Source organism: Oryza brachyantha, chromosome 4 (assembly GCF_000231095.2).
Source record: "Oryza brachyantha chromosome 4, ObraRS2, whole genome shotgun sequence".
Lineage (NCBI taxonomy): Eukaryota > Viridiplantae > Streptophyta > Magnoliopsida > Poales > Poaceae > Oryza > Oryza brachyantha.
In genome coordinates this window covers 7,164-27,604 of record NC_023166.2, presented here as the reverse complement: position 1 = coordinate 27,604, position 20,441 = coordinate 7,164, and the positions used below count along the sequence as shown (strand labels likewise).

General features: G+C 43.3%; 1 protein-coding gene and 1 pseudogene across 1 annotated transcript; one reads left to right on the top strand and one right to left on the bottom strand.

Moving 5' to 3' along the window:
- The first annotated feature begins 301 nt into the window (after positions 1-301).
- On the top strand, positions 302-5,174 carry LOC102714008 (rhamnogalacturonan I rhamnosyltransferase 1-like). The gene is made up of 13 exons (XM_015835856.2): positions 302-357; positions 857-956; positions 1,063-1,157; positions 1,396-1,452; positions 1,567-1,664; positions 1,870-2,035; positions 2,136-2,425; positions 2,499-2,711; positions 2,799-2,953; positions 3,722-3,850; positions 4,321-4,364; positions 4,437-4,666; positions 4,899-5,174. Exons 1-8 carry the CDS (start codon positions 319-321, stop codon positions 2,536-2,538), a joined length of 885 nt encoding a protein of 294 aa, XP_015691342.2. The 5' UTR covers positions 302-318; the 3' UTR covers positions 2,539-2,711; positions 2,799-2,953; positions 3,722-3,850; positions 4,321-4,364; positions 4,437-4,666; positions 4,899-5,174.
- A 13,530-nt stretch (positions 5,175-18,704) lies between these two features.
- LOC121054255 lies at positions 18,705-20,224 on the bottom strand (annotated as a pseudogene).
- Positions 20,225-20,441: the final 217 nt, after the last annotated feature.

The window sequence follows — 20,441 nt, the reverse complement described above, 5'->3', positions numbered from 1 at the left end:
GAATACAGTTTGATTTTTTACTTTGTTGGTTGTGTCTTCTAAATACATATTTGTTTGTGTGTTGAGAAAAGACTTCATGTAAACCTAGGCAATGTAATCCCACGTAACAGCTCCATACTTATGGACTCTTTCTTGTACTTCTACTTGATTTGTTTTAGGAAAAGCACATGTAACATATAAATAGTTTTTCCTATTAAGGTTACCACTCATTCAGTTTTGTGGTAGGCAGCACCCTTATTAACTAATCTGGCTGGTTGTGTTTCCTTATTTTTGTCCTAGTAATGTATTTCCTTATTTCAGGTAGCCTCCGTCAAAGTAATGGAGTCATTGAATCATGGCATTCTTCCTTGGATCTACGTAAGCACTGATAACAGAGTAATTACAGCTGGTCTTAGAATGTTCCGCTTCTGAAATCAAGTTTTGGAAAAGTCGAATCTGATTGTGTAACAACGAACTGGTTGGGATCGATGCTAACAGTTGGGCACGCCAATCTTGTGGGAGATGGGTTATCATTTATTTAAATGTTAACTCAACTGGACTGTTTGACTGCAAATATTTCAGTGGTTAGCCTCCAAATGCAGTTGTTTTCTATCTTGATATGCATGGGAGATAGAGTTAAGATGATGCTTTAAGTTGTTTATCCAGTTGTGCCAATTAACTTTACCTATTTTTTGTGGTTTTGAGAGTTTTCTGGGCCTTTTTTACCTTGCTTGCGGTTCAAATTTAGCAATAGCATGTGGTTAGCGCTCCTCTGATCCTAGAAGCTAATGCCAAACTTTAGGTAATGAAAGTTTAGAATTCAGTTGTTTGGCAATGTATGTTGATTTCATTTTGCTTTTATTTTCTATGTCTCCAGGTTTGCCATGTAATAATATTTCTCCAAGAAGGCTTCCGGTTCGACACAGATTTTGAGGAAATTTCGTCTGTTGCAATCCTCAAAGTATGCTTTTGCACAGGTCATCGTCTCCGTGGCCGCGCTGCTTGTCGCCACGCTGCTTCTCTTCTTCCTCGACCAGGCGGTCCAGTCCAGCACTAACTCCTTGCCTTCTCCTTCTCTTGCAGTTGCAGCCGCGGGCTATCGCCAGGATGATGGTGATGGTCGCCGGCGGCGGGCAAAGGGGAAGCAGGAGGCCACTGAACTTGGAGGGACCAGCAAGGTGACTGTATGAGCCACATTAGCAGTAATGAATATTCGTTTCAATTTATAAAATGTTTTGGCTTTTGGTAGATTCATATGGATAATAATTAATCTGAACATATATATACGAAACATATATACATTGGTTTATAGATAAATTTAGAGAAAAACAAAACATCTATAACCTGAAACCATTCCTACTATTTTAACTGGAACTGCACTTCCTACTGATCATACAATTTTGGTTGGCATTGCAGATTGTTCTTCCGGGTGGTAGCTCTCATTCTCGGGGCAGAACCGGCTACGTGATCAAGGTATGCTTGTCCCTTGATTACAATCTACAGGGTCAATTGACTCTATCTCTCAATTGCAGAAGTCTGTGTAAGTTAATTATTTACTGGGTGTGTTGGTCTGTGTCTCTGCATCAGCTACAGCTGCTCTCTGCCAAGTACCTGATCGGTGCCAACTTGAACGGGAGCTCTGATCCTTACGCTGTCATCTCTTGCGGAGAGCAGAAACGCTTCAGGTGATCTCCACTAGAAAGTTCTTTCTGCTGCTATGCCTTTTTTCACACAGTACTTGGTTCATGACTTATTGTGATCATGATCATGCCTGAGCTAAATGGTTCTAAAAGGTAAGCATGGGTGTCTGATGTTTTTGCAGTTCCAGCACTTAACAGGATTCAGTTCAGAATGGTCCTGATTCAACCTCTTTTGATTCTTTTGTTACAGTGAGTTCAACGATATATTTGATGTGGATTACTTCATAGCATCATTGAGAGACGAGGTCTGCATACTGAAAGATTTTCCTCCAAGGCTGAAAAGAAGAGTTGAACTGACATTTGTTCGCTCCATGCCACCTGTCAGTTGGTCTGATATATCTTACTACCACAATCAGGTTTGGTTTCATCTCTCACTTTCCTTGATTTATTCATCATGAACTGAAAATCATGTGCAAGATCAGGGGAGGATCGTAAGTGTTTATTTGTGGACAACAGATTCTACCACTGATAACGAAGTACAAGATCCTTCATCTGAACAAAACTGATGCTTGCCTTGCAAATAATGGGCTGCCTATGGAGATTCAGAAATTGCGATGCCATGTCAATTTTGCTGCATTGCGATTTAGCCCTGAAATAGAAGAGCTGGGTATGTGTGTGGTCCAAATTCTTCGTCGTAGTGGGCCCTTTGTGGTTCTTCATTTGCGATATGAAATGGACATGCTCGCCTTCTCTGGCTGCACACATGGCTGCAGCAGTGAGCAGGCTGATGAGCTCAGAAGAATGAGGTATTTAAATTTTATCTAAAATTTTGTTGACAAATTCTTGCAATCTGTATTAACAACTGCATTGTGTTTGAAGATCGGAAGATACGCTTACCCATGGTGGAAAGAGAAGGTGATTGACTCGAATGCAAAGAGGAAAGATGGGCTCCGTCCATTAACACTAGAGGAGACCGCAATGGTATTGAAGGCACTGGACATTGATAGCAGTGATCAAGTATACATTGCAGCTGATGAAATTTATGGTGGACAAAGAAGAATGGCGGCCCTTACCTCAGCTTATCCCAATGTGGTCAGTTCAGCATCTCTAATGCTCCTGATACTGCATTCTTTTCATGTGTCCTATATTTAAAATTTACTCATTATTGTTGATGATCAGGTAAGAAAAGAGACATTATTGCCTTCAAATCTCAGGTTCTTCCAGAACCATTCCTCCCAGATGGCAGCATTACATTATATTGTTTCCTTGGAGAGTGATATTTTCATCCCCAGCTATGATGGTAACATGGCATAAGTTGTTGAAGGTCATCGCAGGTAATTTTGTCAAGTTACAGACTTCCAGTACTCCAGATATTTTGTCAGTACACACTACACAGTACTCTGTTACTACTGATAAATTCGCTCATAATGTAAGATGTTTGATTTTTTTGGTTGCAACGTTTGACCATTCGTCTTATTCAAAAATTTAGTACAAATATAAAAAATAATAAGTCGTGCTTAAAGTTCTTTTGATAATAAAGTAAGTTACAAGCAAAATAAATGATATTTTTATAATTTTTTGAATAAGACGAATGGTTAAACATTATAAGTAAAAATGTCAAACATCTTATATTATGAAACGGAGGGAGTAGTATACTTCTGTAAAATAATAACAGAAGTTAGGCCCTTGTTATCAAACTATGAAACATATAGTACCTCCACTAAATGGCGGTCCATATCGATGATGCACGATCTCGCCCCTTTCTTCTGATAGTTCTTAAACCCTCATCTAATGTAACACTTAAAGACTCCATTCAACATTATGGAAATACCCTGTATGTATAGTCATTGCATTCTTAATAACTGTGTTATGTTGTAAGCTGAAACTGTTCCAACATTGTGTCTGAAACTCTGAATAACCCATTTCTCATTTCGTAGAGGTAGAAATAGGTTGCACTATTTAGGTTCAATATCGGTTAATATTTTCTTGCCACCTTTCTTTTCAGATGGTCTTGGCATCAATAAAGAATTATTTATCCTATATAGTTTCCGTGTTCATGCGGACTCGACGATTAATTCATCTTATTTACTTCCATTTTACAGGGTCATCAGACGAGTAAGAGCAGGCATGAAAGAATACCAGTTGTCAAGCATGTTTCTTCATCGTGTTTACATGTGTCCAGACTGTCCACATTGCTCTTACATATGTGTATGTCATACTGAAGAGTATAGGTGAGCATGCATATGCTTCTGTTCACAAGCAGATGCCTATATATGATCTGGCTTATATCTTAAAACATCAGCATGTATAATCCACGGATAGGAAAGGAAGTATGGTCAAATCCTATATCAGTATCTGCTGTTTTGCACACTGTTTCCATTCAAGCTTGCAGCACTATATATGCACCGGTCTGGCATCGACTCATCAGGTGTAACCAGGGTCTGTTTTTTAGATCAGTTTTTTTACTTGCAATGGAGCAACCTTGGTTCTAAAAGTGAGCTTAGTTACTTCAACACTTAACTGTCAATAGGGTCTCTCTTTTAGCATTCATTATCAGACCAGGGTACTCCTGTTTACAGTTATTTCCTTGCAAATGACTATGTAAACATATACCGTTCTTTTAGTTGGAAATGTCTGACCCAAATGTGTCATTTTGCAATATGGCCTAAATTTATTGATCTGTCGTACGTTTACATTTCAGATGTTTATGGTGCCATACTTCTGCTATGAACAATTAAACAACAGGTAAAACGAAATACCGCTATGTTTGTCTTTCTTCAACTGTTTAGTGATATAACAGTTCTGCTCCTTGTGCAGTTCTGTTCTTCATTATTGACATGGTGCTGGACTAAATGACCGGGTACTCTTCTATGAAATCTTGTGAGCTCGGTCAATGCCTCAACGTTATGTATTTATCTGTTATGTCCACTAGCACCAACTGCTCAGCCACCCAAACCTCTTATACTCACACTGCTAGCTGATTGAAGATGAGGATGGTTTGGTTCGATTTGGAGGCAGTGGAGTACACCTGCAATTTTCTTTAGCAGGTACAGTTCATCTTCTGCTCATGGTCTTAGTGGGTAGGTGATGTCTATTTGTACAAAATCTGAGGGTAATCGTGTAGTCAGTTGTGATACGGCAGCATATTCTTTTCTTTGACGTCACCTGCAATTTATCATTAACTACATACAATGTCAGTCTATGAGTGTCTTATATGCTACCTATTTATACCGAGTTACCAAAAAGTTGAATACCCATTCTCATGAATGAATCTTTTAGATGTTAATATGTGATGGAGCACTCCTACTGGGACACTGGGTGAACGAAGCACTTCTGAATGTCAAATGACACAGGTACTTCTGTTGAAAAGTTTGACTGTATGTCAACTAACTTGTATATTTGTAGCTCTATGATTTTTCCAATATTCATGGCATGTGCCAAGGCAATAGAATGAAATTTTTTTGCGATGTTATACCATTGATGGCACGCGTATATTGTGGTCTGCTCCAAAGATAAGTGCATTTTGTCTTTTAGACAAAGAGGCCAGTCACCTGTTCTCCCTTTTAACTTGTTTTGATTTTTGTTTTCCCTTTTGTTGTCTCCCTGTTGTTCCTCTAACAGTGGACAAAATTACACATGAATTTCGCTTCCCTAAGCCACAGTGAAATGACTCGATATTATTTCCACACGGCTCGATGTTAGGGCTGTCAAAAAAAGCTCGAAGCTCGTGAGCTGCTCGAGCTCGGCTCGAGCTCCTAACAAGCCAAGCCTGAGCTTGATCCGAAGCTCGCGAGCTTTCTCGAATTTGTTCGACTAATGTTTCCTTTAGTGAAGAGTTTAGTAGAATTATGGCCAAAAGGTTCGAGATGTCTATGATGGGGGAGTTGAAGTTCTTCCTCGGATTACAAGTGAGACAACTTAAAGACGACACACTCCTATCGCAAGCAAAGTATTTGAAGGACGTTCTCAAGAAGTTCGATATGGATGGCGCCAATCCCATCAAGACACCCATGCCAATTAATGGACACCTCGACCTCGACATAAATGGAAAGGATGTGGATGTGAAGATATATCGTTCTATCATCGACTCACTCCTTTACCTTTGTTCATCTAGGCCCGATATCATGCTTAGTGTTTGCATGTGTGCTAGATTTCAAGCCACTCCCAAGTAGTGTCACATGATGGCCGTAAAGAAAATCCTAAGATATCTAGTTCATACTCCAAACCTAGGCCTTTGGTATTGTAGAGGGTGTAATTTTGAGCTAATAAGCTATTCCGATTCGGATTCTGCCGAGTGTAAGGTTGATAGAAAACATACTTTAGGGACTTGTCAATTCCTTGGGCGGTCTCTAGTCTCATGGTCATCAAAGAAACAAAATCCACCGCTGAAGCCGAATACATAGTCGCCGGCGCGTGTTGTGCCCAACTCCTATGGATGAAACAAACCCTTCAAGACTTTGGATACACAATGACTAGGATCCCCCACCTTTGTGACAATGAGATGCTATCAAAATTGCCAACAACCTGGTCCAACACTCAAGAACCAAACATATCGATATCCGACACCATTTCTTGAGGGACCATAAAACTAAAGGAGACATTTCCCTAACCCATGTGAGAACCAAATACCAACTAGCCGACATATTCACCTTTAGATGAGAAGAGGTTTTGCGAGTTGAGGAATGAGCTAAATATCTTAGATTCTCGCAACATTGCATGAAAACCGGCTTAACTACTCAATAGTTAAAGTCAATTTCATGCACATGGTACAACGACATGAGTCTTCGTATTTTTAGAGGTCAATTCTTCTATAGAATTGATCTTAAATACTAGGAGTAAGGCTTAAACATTCCCAAAATCAAACTTCAAAAGTCCTATTTTTAAACTTATTTGCGAAATTTTTGAGTGGTTTGCGAAAACTTGATTTCTAGATTGCAAAAAGGGTTGATTTTAGCTTAAGGATCTTTGCCTCATTTGCCTCTTCCTGAGTCCTGAGAGACACTGTCCGACCAGCTCCCTTGGCCTAGCTCGGACGGTCCGGACCCTAGCTCGGACGGTCTGCCTGACTCCTATAACCGTTCCAGGCCGACCAGAGAGATCAGTTTCTCTCTCATTTCCCCTCACAGCCAACCCTAAGTCCCTCTCTTCCCCCATAGAGGCGATTTTTAGTTTCCACTATCGAAAAGCTTTCGGATTCCACATTTTTCACTGCATTGGTCGTAAGGAACTCAACCCCGAACGCAGAATCGACGACTCCAAACTCCAGGTGTTGGTTTCAATCTGTCTTTAGCGTTTTCACCTTGTTTTAGGTCGATCTTTAAATCTGTAAGGTTCTAGCATCTATCGACCATAGAAAACCACTTAGCTAGATGTCTAGATTACCGATCTACTACCAACATGCACTATGATCTGTTCTAACCCGGACCGTCCGCCGTTCTAGGCCGAACTGTCTGGCCAGACTTCTCAGTTCTGACCACGAACTTAGACCAGACGGTCCGCCCCCCAACCGGACAATCCAGGTCAGGTCTGCTTGCCAGACAGAGAGCTCTGTCCAGACTGTCCGGCCCCTGACTGGACTATCCGGCCCATAGTCAGCTTAAACACTCCCTTTGGCTCCATCCTCCACCATATATCCTTTCTTCTGTGTTTTTGATTCATGTACTTTGTGTCCTCGGCATGACTCATGAAAAGTGACAGAAGGCCAGACATGATATCACAGAACAGATACTGATAGTGGGGAGGAATCACCTCCTATTGAGTTGCCTAGAGGCAAGCTGACAAAGCAAAAGATATTGGCAACCAAGGGAGGAGGCAAGCGAGCTGCTATCCGCAAGAGCACATGGATTGTGATTGGGACCCCTCCCCCATCACCACCTTACACTCGTATTCAAACAGGGAGACCGCCTCTCCTGTCTTACCCTCACCCTCGCAACAAGGGCAAAAAGGCCAAGAAAACGAAGAAGTCTAAGAAGGAAAAGGAGAAGGTGGCTGGTGGCAGCTCCTCACGACGCCCCCGTCATGAGTCGAGCGGTGGCCCTATTGAGCAAGGAAGAGAAGGGTGGTGGTCTTCTGCGGCCAGTTTGAGACTTCAAGAAAGAGTATTGACTATCTGTGTTGCATGGGGAGGACAAGGGGTGATCGATTGAAGGCACCTGAGCACCTGAGCAATAGTATGCTTGTGAAGTGGACTATAGATTCAAGACCATAGTCCAGATGGATTGGTACAATTCTGTCTTCTTAGGGAGGACCAACTCTCTGACCGAAATGAAGTGGATTGATTGGGATTACTTGCAGGCATCTGACAATGCTGTCGCAAAGCAAGTGGTCAAGATGTGCCTTGATATGGATATCGGTGGCATTATGTGTCTAGAGAAGAACTGGAGTGAAGAGCTCATCGGCTAGTTCTATGCCATCGTTTTCTTTGTAGATTCAGATGACGGCACTGAGCAGTAGATGAGGTGGTTGACAGAGGGGTTTGAGTATAAAGTGACAAGGGTTTGAGTATATTGTGACAATGTCTCAGTTCGCTGCCATTCTAGGCCTTGATGCTCTTGATATGAACAAGCCAAGCATTCATGCAGAGTCACCCATGTCAACTGAGCAGGTTCGCACTATCTATGTTGATCGGATAACGGTGGGGGAACTTGGCTCGATCAAGGGGCTCCTTCATCATTACGATCTGCTTCTCAAGCTGCTCAAGACCACTATCTCCCCTAAGAGTAGGGACAAGATAACTCTGACATCCAGGCATCACACTCTGTTATTGTGCATGAGAAGAAATGCGCCTCCCTTTATTGTTATGAAGTATATCTAGTATGAGCTATAGCAGATTGTTCTGGATGCTTCTCGTGGGCTTGCCTATGCTCCTTACTTGCATCTGATGATAGAGAATCACTGGGCTGAAGTTTGTGGGCGAGTGCATTCATCACAGTTACAAGCCTAATATTCCCAAGGATCGTCGTGCCACTGGACAGACAGGGAGGCCTAGTGTCTCTAATAGACCTTCCTCATAGGTTCCTGAGCGCCGCTCTTCAGGGTCGCTTTCTCCCATCAAGAAAGCGCTCTCTGGTATCTTTAGAATCTGCAAGAAGACCGCCGTCAAAGTAAAATCCAATGAAAGGAAGATCAATCAGCTATTGCGAAAGTCTGGGCACGAGATTTGTCACGTCCAAAGTTTTTCCCAAGCTAAAAAAATTAAATAATGCATTAAAAATAATTGGTTTAATTAAAGTTCAGGAGAAAACCCTATGTAATTTAATTTAAATTAATTGGAAGCTTTTCGAAATGTTCTAAAATGTTCCGATAGCATTTTAAATTATTAACAGGATTTAAACTTGAATATGTCTAGACAGCTGAAAATCTGACAGATCAGTTTACCAAGGGACTATCACGTAATGTGATAGACAATGCATCAAAAAAATGGGTTTGAGTCCCACCTAAAGTTACACAATAGTGGAAACCTATCCATCGTTATTGGAGATCACGTGAATTTGGATGGCGAGACAAGCTATTGTATAACCGAGAGAAGAGAGCCTTAATGGACTCATTTCCATGATGTACTTCTCTTCTACTCTGTATGGTAGGATGACTTATGTCTTAATGTGACTGGTCGCTGTAAAACTTTGCTTCCCTCTTTAATGAAGCACACATCAAGACGTGATCCCGGAAAATAACCTGGTTTTCACTTGTTTCGGCAGACAAGAAGACGTGGAACAACTTATTCTAGAAAGCAGGAGAGCGAATGGTATCAAACAGCCGTGCTCCATTGACAATCTAAGATATGTTTGCACCCGTTGCATGTCAAACTGGCCAATGATCAAGTAGTTCAAGTTGTAGCAGAATTGTCTCCGATCTACATATGGATGGGCGCCGTGCTAGCTAGTGTTAAGCGCTCGGGACAAATTATGTTTAACAATAATAAATACTTATTGTACTTAATAGTGGTAGTCCTTGCCATGGACATCCTTTATCTCATTTGAACTTTTCATAAGGACTTGCAGCTCGCTCACGTGCTCTCTCTCTCTATCTATATATGTGAAAGGATCTAATCACCGAGTGTCACCAACAATGAGCTGTGGCTAAGCTTTTTGAGGAAACGAGGGCCCCCAAGTGTCCTAGGAGGAAAAACTATGCCAGCCAAAGCCATGATTGTATCCTTCAGCCTCCAGCTCATGACTCATGTGTCCTCGTCCGTAGGCGATGGAAAGTTTATCTATCAAGGCTTCGCCTCAGTAAGCTTAGTTTGGACGCCTCGCCATTGTAACACCTGCCGGGCTCCTGGCGCTCACCAACGCCACGGAATAGGAGAAAGGCCACGCGTACCACCCCACTCCTCTCCCCTTCATGAACAACTCCGCCGCTATAACGCGATCATTCTCGACCTACTTCGTCTTCGCCATCGTGTCTAGCCATTGGAAAAAAAAATTCTCGGGCGGTTATCACCGAAATTTCCGGTTTCCTCGATGGCCACCGGTTGGTAAAATGTGCCGGTCAAATTTATCCAGTTGAACTTAAATTTAATCAATATTTGGATTTTGGAATAAATTTTATTTCAAAAATTAAATTTTAGATGGAATTTTCGGCGAGAGATCCAAGAAATCCGAGAGAAACCGGTTATCGGGTTTACCGGTGGTCGCCAAGATTTATTCCAATCCGAGAAAGTTCACCCCGTAACCAGCCACGACGGAGTCAGTGACCACAACCTCGCCTTCGTGGTCTCCCCGACCATGAACTTCTCCACGGTGATGTCTGGCCAGTACCTTCCTCCTCAATGCCACCAATGGCACGACGAGCAACCGCATCCTGGCAGTCGAGTTCAACACAATCACGAACCCTGAGTTGCACGACATCAATGCCAACCACGTAGGCATCGATGTCAATAGCCTGATCTTGGAGCAGGCCCAACCCGCTGGCTACTACAAAGACGCGACAACGCTAGGCAGCTCAATGTGACGCTGGCTCCAATGAAAGTGCAGAAACCCACGAGAACGCTTCTCTCCACGCTCGTCGATCTATCCAGTATCATGGCGGATCAGATGTACATCGGCTTCTCGTCGGCGACGGGCATCGTGGCCACGCACCACTACGTGCTCGGATGGAGCTTCAGCTTGGACGGACCAACTCCCCAACTTGACTTCTCCAAGCTCCCCCCGTCCTGCCACGGCTGGGTCCAAAGCCTCGGTCCAAGCTCTTGGACATCGTGCTGCCCCTGGTCTCGGCGCTGCTCGTTGCTGCTGCACCTTCCGCTGTCTTCTTCTTCTTCTGGAGGAAGCGGCGTTACGCTGAGCTGCATCAAGACTGGGAGGATGACTGCATGAGTTCAAAACACACCGGTTCTCGTACAAAGAATTGTTTCACGCCACTGATGTCTTCAAAGACAAGAATTTACTTGAATTCATTCCCGTACTCAAAAGTCTTACTCGAAGCGTGCCAACAACCGAGTATACTTCGACACTTTGTCCACCTTACCCCTCAACAACTAGAGTGCTCAGTGTTGGAATGTGATCTACATAAAGATAAAGTGTGTGTTAATTGTTTATTTGGAAGCAAATAATGACGAAAATTAACACCTAACATTCTGTTTGACTAAGCATAACTGTAGATCCGATCTTTACGCGCCACGACCGGAGGCACAGCTGAATTCTAGTTGCAGCCCTAGATTGGCCAACACTATATAAAAGGGGAGGAGTTGGCAACGTGACTACGACATTCATTCTTTTCATGTGACCCAACCTCCCCATATCGTCGATCCTCACGAGCGCTGGATCGACTTGCTATTGAGGAATCAGTGGAACCTCAACACGCCCCCGTTGAAAATGATGAACCTCAGCCCACTAGAAGATCACTGCGAGAAAGAAAGTCTACCATTTCTAACGACTATGTTATATACATGAATGAAGACGTGTATGATATAGGAAAGGTGGATGATCCGACGACATTCAAGGGAGCCATTATGAGCGAAAACTCTATAATGTGGCAGGAAGCCATGGAGAATGAGCTAAAGTCTATAAGCACTTATAATGTCTGGGACTTAGTAGAAATTCCTGATGAAGCCAAAAAGGTAGGCTGCAAATGGGTCTACAAAACTAAGTATGACTCCAAAGGGAAAATCGAACTGTTCAAAGCAAGGCTTGTAGGCAAAGGCTTCACACAAAGAGAAGAGATTGATTATAATGAAACTTTCTCTCTCGTCTCAAAGAAGGATTCATTCAGAATTGTAATGACACTTGTGGCTCATTATGATTTAGACCTTTAGACTGATCTAGGATTAAGATCATGATTGTATAGTTAGATGGTTACGATCTAGGATAAGAGTGGTGGATGATAGATATTGGAAGTAAGAGATACCAAGGGAATGTGTTATGATTTTATGTGGCATCGCATTTTGCGAGTTTGATTTAAACACCACATAATAAAGACCGAGTATAACTCAAGACAAGGTTGATTCGAATAAAATGAAATACAGATAGACAATGGTTGGTTCGAGGCTAAAACTTACTGAGCCATTGGATAGGAATGAGAGTTTAAACTATACATGGGAGAGGCTTTGTGGTCGTGTGTCGAAAGAGAAAACGATAAGTCTGATGAGGTTATTTTGTGATAAACAATGGAAACTTGGATTCATGAAGATGTCGTTGGCTAGGTTAATGTACGTATGAGCTGTGAGGTCATAGTTATATGACAATTATTGAAGCAGTGGTTCTAAAAGATATCATAACAAATTGAAGTAGGGATGGATTTGAATAGGCTCTGGTTGTTTCGAAGAATAAGATTATAGTTAAAGGTCTGGATAGATATGGTTTAAGGCTTATAGTTGCAAGACAAAAATGGTGAAAACTAGAACTAAGATGTGGGATAGTTTTGGCATGATCATATATGGCCTTATAAAATGAGTGGGTGATCTCATGTGTTAAACACCCAGTAGACTTGGTGTTTAACCCAAGATATTATTATGGACATGTAAATTGATGTAGATAAAGGAATATAAATGGGTTTATAGTCGGTGAATGGTTCCAAATGATTAAATTGGAAACAAATTAACCGCGTGAATTGCGTACGCATTTAAAATTAAAATGCGTATTGAAAGAGAATAAATGGATGAGGTATGGTTGGCTCAATTCAAAGGAATGGTTAGCCAATGATGGTAGACTGCTGAGCTATTGAATTAAATCTATAAATCAATAATTTAAATTGTACGTGATTTGATGTATATAACAAAAGAGTAAGCGAATCAAATAAGATCATATTGAAGGAATTGATATGGAATCGACGCTTCAAATATGATCGATACATTTGGATGAACTCCAGATTTGACTGCATGATTATATAATATATCAGAGTGGCTAATCAAATAATAGTCCATGATTTCAGATAGTTTCGGCGTTATCAGTGAGTAGTAAAACCCTAGCATCAAAATTAGGGTTACGACTTCTGAGTCTTGGGTGGCGACGAAATCAATGCCATTTGGATCGAGAATAATTGAAGGAGTTAATTTTTGGGAATATTAGGGTGAATATTAGGGAATATTAGGGTGAATATAGAATTTAGGTTATGTCTTCGAAATTTCGGATGGTGGCGAAGGTATCGCCATTGATTTCAAAGTGACTCAAGGAGTTGAATGATGGTTTTAGATTTTAAATCCAAGATTCAAAGGTTAAAGAATTATTCAAATAGAAGAAAAAATAATTTTTGGATTTATTTTGAATGGAAAAATAAATTAGGATGGTGTTGACGTCAAAATTTAAACGTTGATGTGTCACACACCAATGCCTAGTAGTCAATCTTAGACAGCTCCAGTGCAGGACCTAAATCTTAAAGTGCGCGGACGTACCAGTTAGTTTGATCTGGCAACTGACAAAATGAACAGTAAAACAAGCCGATAGATAACTAATAATTGAGCTGATCAGATGTTGATGCTGCACCGGTTAGACGATGGACTAAGCAACCAGCTGTTAAAAGCTTGGATCGGTTAGAAACTCAATATAAATAGAAATAGATTTGAACTAAGTATTAGACTAGCGTAATCCCCCAAGTTACTTATTAATCCTAATCGATCGGAAAAGCCCCTATAACCAGGTCAAACCAAAAATACATAGATTGGACTTAACCAAGACAGTATGCAGTCGAACACGATATAATTATAGAAAACATGAAGATCGATAAGGCTAATAAATAAACCGATGAATTACTTGGAACAATTAATAATGAATGCTTTGCTGTGATCGGCTAAATCCAATTTGCATGTAATTCTCATAGGCCGATGCAATATAAATTACTGTCGATCTAACTAAATCAAGCCGATTGGTATAAAAATAATGCAATAAGGCAATCGACTACTCTATTGATGTAAATATGATAAGCATGTAGATCGGCAAAGATCATCAGCTATAAACGACCGACAAACGAGGTCTATAAAATATGTAACCCAGATTGCTAAGAATAATCATAAAAGATTGGACCCAACCGAGATAGTTCAAGATTATGCCTAGCAATGTCAGGCTAGATACTAAACAGATCTAGATTGCTATCAAGCCAACGAGCCGATGACCGGTAACTTATCGGCTAGTACTCCGATAAAACTATAAGCAAAATACATTAATCTGATATAAACCATCTGACAAATGAAATCTACTAGATCGGACCGAACCGAGACATTACTAGATTGAATATGTCAAACATCAAATATCAAACCAATGTAGATCACCCAAAGTGGTTGACTAGATCAACTCAAAACACGAAAGTGATTTAAATTAAAACTGATACGATAACTAGCAATCGCACAACTAGATTAAAAGATTAGACCTAACCGAAACAGTCCTAATTTAGCCGATGCGATTACCGTGGCCTGGCGAAACGTAGGACTTACCCCTCCGCCGGGGATCAAAGCGATGTAGCCCCGCGTCAGGTGTCAAGTTCCGCCGGAGTTGAGAACCTCGAACAAGAGGGTGCCGATGCGCCGAAATTTGATTGATCTGATTGTAGATGATTTACAATGATTCCGGACATACATATTTATACCCTCGGGTGGAGGCTAGGCTGTGTTGGACACGACATACAACTCTTAACAGATCAAAAGAAATAACAAACTCCTATTTAGACTCTCTAACATACAAGTCCATATTGGACTCTAACTCTCTTATAGATAAAAGAAAATTCTAAATTAACTCTAACTAACAGATAAAATTAAATTACACGGACTCTGATTATTCCCAAATCTATCTGTAACATTCTAGACCCAATCGGTCTCTATTTCTTATCCGATCCATACTCTGTCGGCTGAATCCGAGTCGTATTATATCTAGTTTTCTATTCGATTGTCATGTTTCCTGTTCGATTCGGTGTTTAATCACAGTTTAACCACCAGCGACAATTATCCATTCTGGCGTTAATAGACTCCAATTATTTTATTTTCCCCTTCTCCTTTTGTTATTATTATTATTATTTTATTTTTCCTATTTTCTTTTCTTTCCTTTTTCTTTCTCCTCCTCCTCCTCCTTTCTTCCAATTATTTTATTTTCCCCTTCTCCTTTTGTTATTATTATTATTATTATTATTATTTTATTTTTCCTATTTTCTTTTCTTTCCTTTTCCTTTTTCCTCCTCCTCCTCCTCCTTTCTCTCTCCTCCGTACTTTCGTCGTTCTTCTTTCTCTCTCGTTCTTCTTTCTCCGTTCTCCTGTGCAGGCGACAGAGGAGGGGCTAGCTAGTGGCTAGGAGGGTAGTGGGGAGGCCAAGGGAGATGAGCGCGGGGTCAGGGAGCCGAGGGGGTTCCATTCCCCTCGGTGGCGACGTCCAGAACGATGGCGAGATGGCCGACGTCGGCGGTCTGTGCAGGACGACGGCGACGGCCATGGCAGCGGTAGTTCCGGTGAGGAAAGCGGCCGGGGAAGGTCCAGGGAAGGGAGGTGAAGCTTGTTGCAGCATCAGCCGAGGCCGGGACGGCTGGGAGCAGCGGCGCCGGTAAAGGTAGAACAGGGGAGCGACGGCCGGCGGCGGCGCCGGTGGGTTCCAGCGGCGATTTGGCTCGGGAAAGTGAGGGGAAAGAGGCACACTGTTAAGGCGAAGGTGATGGATACCTTGATTTGGAAGAAGAGACAACAAGGCCGACGAATTTTGAAGAACGACGTCGGCGGCTGCACTGTGACCGGCGGCGTCACGGAATCGGAGACGGCGTCTTCAGCGATGTGAGTTTCAACGATTCGAGGGGAAAGTAAGAGGAGGTAGAGGCCTCACTTTTCTCTGTGGGTGGTGGTCGGAAAGGATGAAGAGGGGGGAAGATTGTCGAGTGACACAGAGGCGGTGGCATGGAGAGGCAGCCGCGAGGGGATGACGACTGACTCGACATGAGTCGGTTTCGGCTACGTCGATGGCGAGGCGCGCGTCCGACGACGACGCGTGGGCGCTGGCGTGGCTCAAGCAGCTGCGTGGCCGTGGCAAGTTCGGCAAAACGGCGACGGCGCACACGGAAGAGAACAGAGAGAGTCTCGGGAAGGAGAGACTGCGTGCGAGAGAGAGAGATGGAAAATGAGCTGGCTGGGTTGGGCTGAATGGATGGATGAACAAAACGACGATCCACGCGAGATCGTCGGGGAAAATTTAAAATTTTAGAATTCTCAGAAGTTTAAATGGCGAACGGAACGATGGTTCGCGTAATATTGACGGATATTTTAAAATAGATGAACTCGGGACTTATAGTTTGATATTGGTTTGGAATATTTGAGATATTTAAATAGAATATGAATATGGGAGATTTAGATTTATGCTATTTTGAGCAGAGGATGTAGGGTTTAAGATTTTGGTGGCGCCGGTTTGATATGGGAGTGTTAACGGAAAATTTGAATTTGATAGTTGAGAATTGAGTGGACGGTGATGAACGAAAAGATAAAAGAAAAGGATAGGAGAATTTAGAAGCTCCAACTCAAGAAAACAAAGAACGAAACTTTTAAAAACACTTTCGCAAAAATTTTACCCTAAAATTTCTACTATGTTACACCTGATTTAGCATTTGTTGCCGGGTTACTTGGCAGATTTCAATCTAATCTAGAAATAGGCCACTGGAAGGCCGTTAAGAAGGTCTTGCGTTTTAGCATTACATGCTCACGTTTAAGAGAACTGATAACCTTGAGGTAATTGCTTATTCAGATTCAGACTTTGCGGGATGTGAAGTATCAAGAAGATCCACATCAGGGTATATTTTCACACTCGCAAATGGAGCCATATTGTGGAAAAGCTCAAGCAAACACTCACTACAACTTTGACTATACAAGCTGAATTTGTGGCATGTAGGCCGATGGGCAAGCCATGTGGCTGAAAAACTTTATACCCGGACTAAAGGTGGTCGACAACATTTCTAGACCAATAAAGTTATACTGCGATAATAAGGCCGCGGTTTTCTTTGCTAACAACAAGTCAAGTGACGTTGCCAAGCACATTGACATTAAGTATCTAGTTGTGCGAGAAAGAGTTCATGATCACACAATTAATTTGGAGCACATAAGTACTACGCAAATGCTCGTGGATCCACTACCGAAGGGCTTACCACCCATTAAATTTCAAGTACATGTAGCCGGCATGGGTTTAATAAAAGGTATGTGATCATGAACGCAAAGGGCTATAAGGCAACCGACTTCCATAATGAATAATTGAAGTGCTATCCTATCAAAGTAAAGTTGGTGCATAGTAGGTACGTGAGTCACAATGGGATTTTGATTCACCGTTGTTACTCATTATCTCTTTGTACTAATTTTTATTGAGAGCGGACTAATGATTAGCCTAACGATCAAAGGAGAGAATGTTGGAATGTGATCTATCAGGCTAAAATAAACAGAAAGATAAAAGTGTGTGTTAATTGTTTATTTGGAAACAAATAATGACGAAAATTAATACGTAACGTTCTGTTTGACTAAGGATAACTGTAGATCCGATCTTTACACGCCACGATGGGAGGCACAACCGAATTCTGGTTGCAGCCCTAGATCGACCAACGCTATATAAAAGGGGAGGAGCTAGCAACGTGACTACGACGTTCATTCTTTTCACGTGACTCAACCTCCCCACATCGTCGATCCTCCCAAGCGCTGGATCGATCTAGAGGCTGTCGCCTTCCATCTTCCCAGCACCGACGACGATAAGTGCACCGACGACAAGACAGTGCCGCCGACGACCCAAAGGCCGTCGCTACCCCAACCATGATCGACCACACCGAGTTAGGGTCTCCACCGCTCACTCATCCTCTCCGATGGACAACACCAATCTATGTTCAGAAGTCATTCTTCCGCCCTGATGACTTTATCATGTTCATGTTTTCTAAGCCAGTTAATGTTTATGAATTCACTTACACTCAGATCTCAAACCCTCTCCTTCGCACTGTAGCTTATCTTCCCTATCGCGATTCCAGCGAGTTCTTTCAAGCAATATTGAGAGTCTTTTACCCCTGTGCCATTAAAAAAGTTGATGTTTACCTGTGTGCCACAAAAAATTTATAGACATGTCTATGCCATCACGTAAAATTTCTTTTACCTACATGACATTCTGAATGGATGGGGACTTAACGGTGCAAATGCAGCTATGAAAAGACGGTTTTGCCCTTATTAGCAAATAAATGACAAAAATAAATTTAAAACAATAAATAAATATGAAAAATCAGTAAGAAAATTTAGAAAATGACAGAACTAATTTTAAATCAGGAAATAAGTAGGAAAATTCGTAATTAAATTATAAAGTGTCTAGAAATTCATGAAAATCATGAAAAATTGGCTCATAATTCCGGAAAATTTTAAGAAATAAAAGAAAATTCCAGAAAATTCGCAAGTTGTTGGGTCTATAGGGCCAAAATTGTTTGTAAATTTATATTTCAGGGTCCTCCTTTAATTGATTATAACATATTAATGATATTTTTTAAATTTAAAATCTCGTTGCAACGTACATATTTGCTAGTCATCAAGTAAATTAAACAAAGCAAATATTTTGGTAACATTATAATTCTTCCATAGAGGGAGTACATATTATTCTCACGAAAACACTCGAACACAAATAAACGGGTTTTGCAGAACCAGAGCAGCATTCAGATCGATGATCCGATCAGGCACTACGGCGAGTTCCCACTTCCGAACCCGAAATCCGGCGGCATTCCGGCCATCACCTTCTTCACCGACGGCCTCGCCAGGAGCGCCTCCCATCACGCCCTCACGCACGGGTACGCGTCGAGCACGCCGGCGTACTCCGTCGCCGTGAAGTAGTGCATGAGCGGGAGGTGGCTAAGGTCGGCGAGGCCGACGCGGCCGCCGCCGGCGATGTACCCGGGGCCGGGGGAGCCCGAGCCCGCGGCTGACGACAGCCTCACCTCGTACACCTCGAGCACCCTCTTGAGCTTCTCGACACACTCGTCGACGACGGCCTGGTTGCAGTCGAGGCCGACGTGCTGGTGCACGATGCAGTGCCAATGTGCCACACGATGGGCTTCATGTCTGCTTGGGGGCTCACCGCCGGCGGCCACGCCGGCTGGCCACACGGGCGCGCCGCCCTGCTGGCTGGCGCACGGGAGGAGGAGGGCTGCCGCCCCGGTCCGCAAAGGAGATCGAGGAGAGGAGGCCGCCTGGGCTGCGGGGGCCGGCCTCGGGTAGCCGAACGGGCGGGCCGACCGGAGCGTCGGGTGGCCGCACACGCGCGCCGCCCCTGCCGCCGGCTGGCCGCATGAGCGCGCCGGCCCGCCGGGTGGCGCACGGGAGGGAGGAGGATTCGGCGGCGGTCTCCGGGGGCGGCGACGTTCCGGCAAGGCGGGCGTCCGCCGGATCTGGCCGGTCCGGCGGTGGCGGTGGCTCGGCAGTGAGTTCCGGTGGCGGCGGCGGCGGCTAGGGTTCCACCGATAGGGGGAGCACGGGAGGGAGCACCACGGGAGGAGGAGGAGGAGAGGAGTGGGCAGTGGTGGTAATTTTCCTATGTGTCCCACGTGTGTGTCCCACGTGTGAGGTTATTTTTCAAAAGAAGTGGACGATAAGATGGCGTAGAGATGTCTATAATAAACATCAACTTTTTTTAATAATAGAGTTAAAGGACTCCAATATCGATTTGCCCCCCGCCCCCTCCCGGTTCTTCGCCAGCGACGAGTTGGAGGGGGACCCGCCTGTGTTGGTACTAGTATCTTTGTATCATGTTGTTTTTAGTTCAATAATCAGAGCTTGCTTCGGCCGTTGCCCATCGCTCTGACGAGCGATTTGTCCATGGCACGACCTGGAGCGGTGCTCCGTCTTTCCCATGTGGATGTTACCGTGATGGCTGTCGTCCCTCGTCGGTATCCTCACCGGCGAGTGTATCCCCCCTCCTTTTCTTCTCTCATGTTCATGTTCAATCTGCAGGTACTGTTAAGGTGCTGGTGTTATCAAGATCCTCCAGCGATGCTCGTCTCCTACGGGTGCTGCCCTTCCTCGGCTTGTCCAAGATTGATCCTCGGGGAATGGATTTATTGGCCCGGCCCGGTGAAGCTCACTCAAGATCTACGGCCGGGACTCTATCAACCTCATCTGAGGCCCTTGCCCGCCCACAGTGCAGTGATTTGTCGGCTCGTTTCTGCACACACTGCCTGGCCTTGTCACTGGGCAGAGGCACCATCGTTGAAGACTCCGCTGTGTAAGATCTTGGTGCTCCTTGCCTTGGCAAATTTTAGCTTCGTCTTCCTCACCGGGAGTGGCAAATTTTCAAGAGGACTGGATTGTAACATCAATGTTTTGTCATGTCCTCCTTGGTTTCGTTATGGACCTTAGCATAATTTCTGTTCTCTGTGAGAGTCTTTCTATAAGTTTGCCAATGTACCTGCTTGATGAGTAAT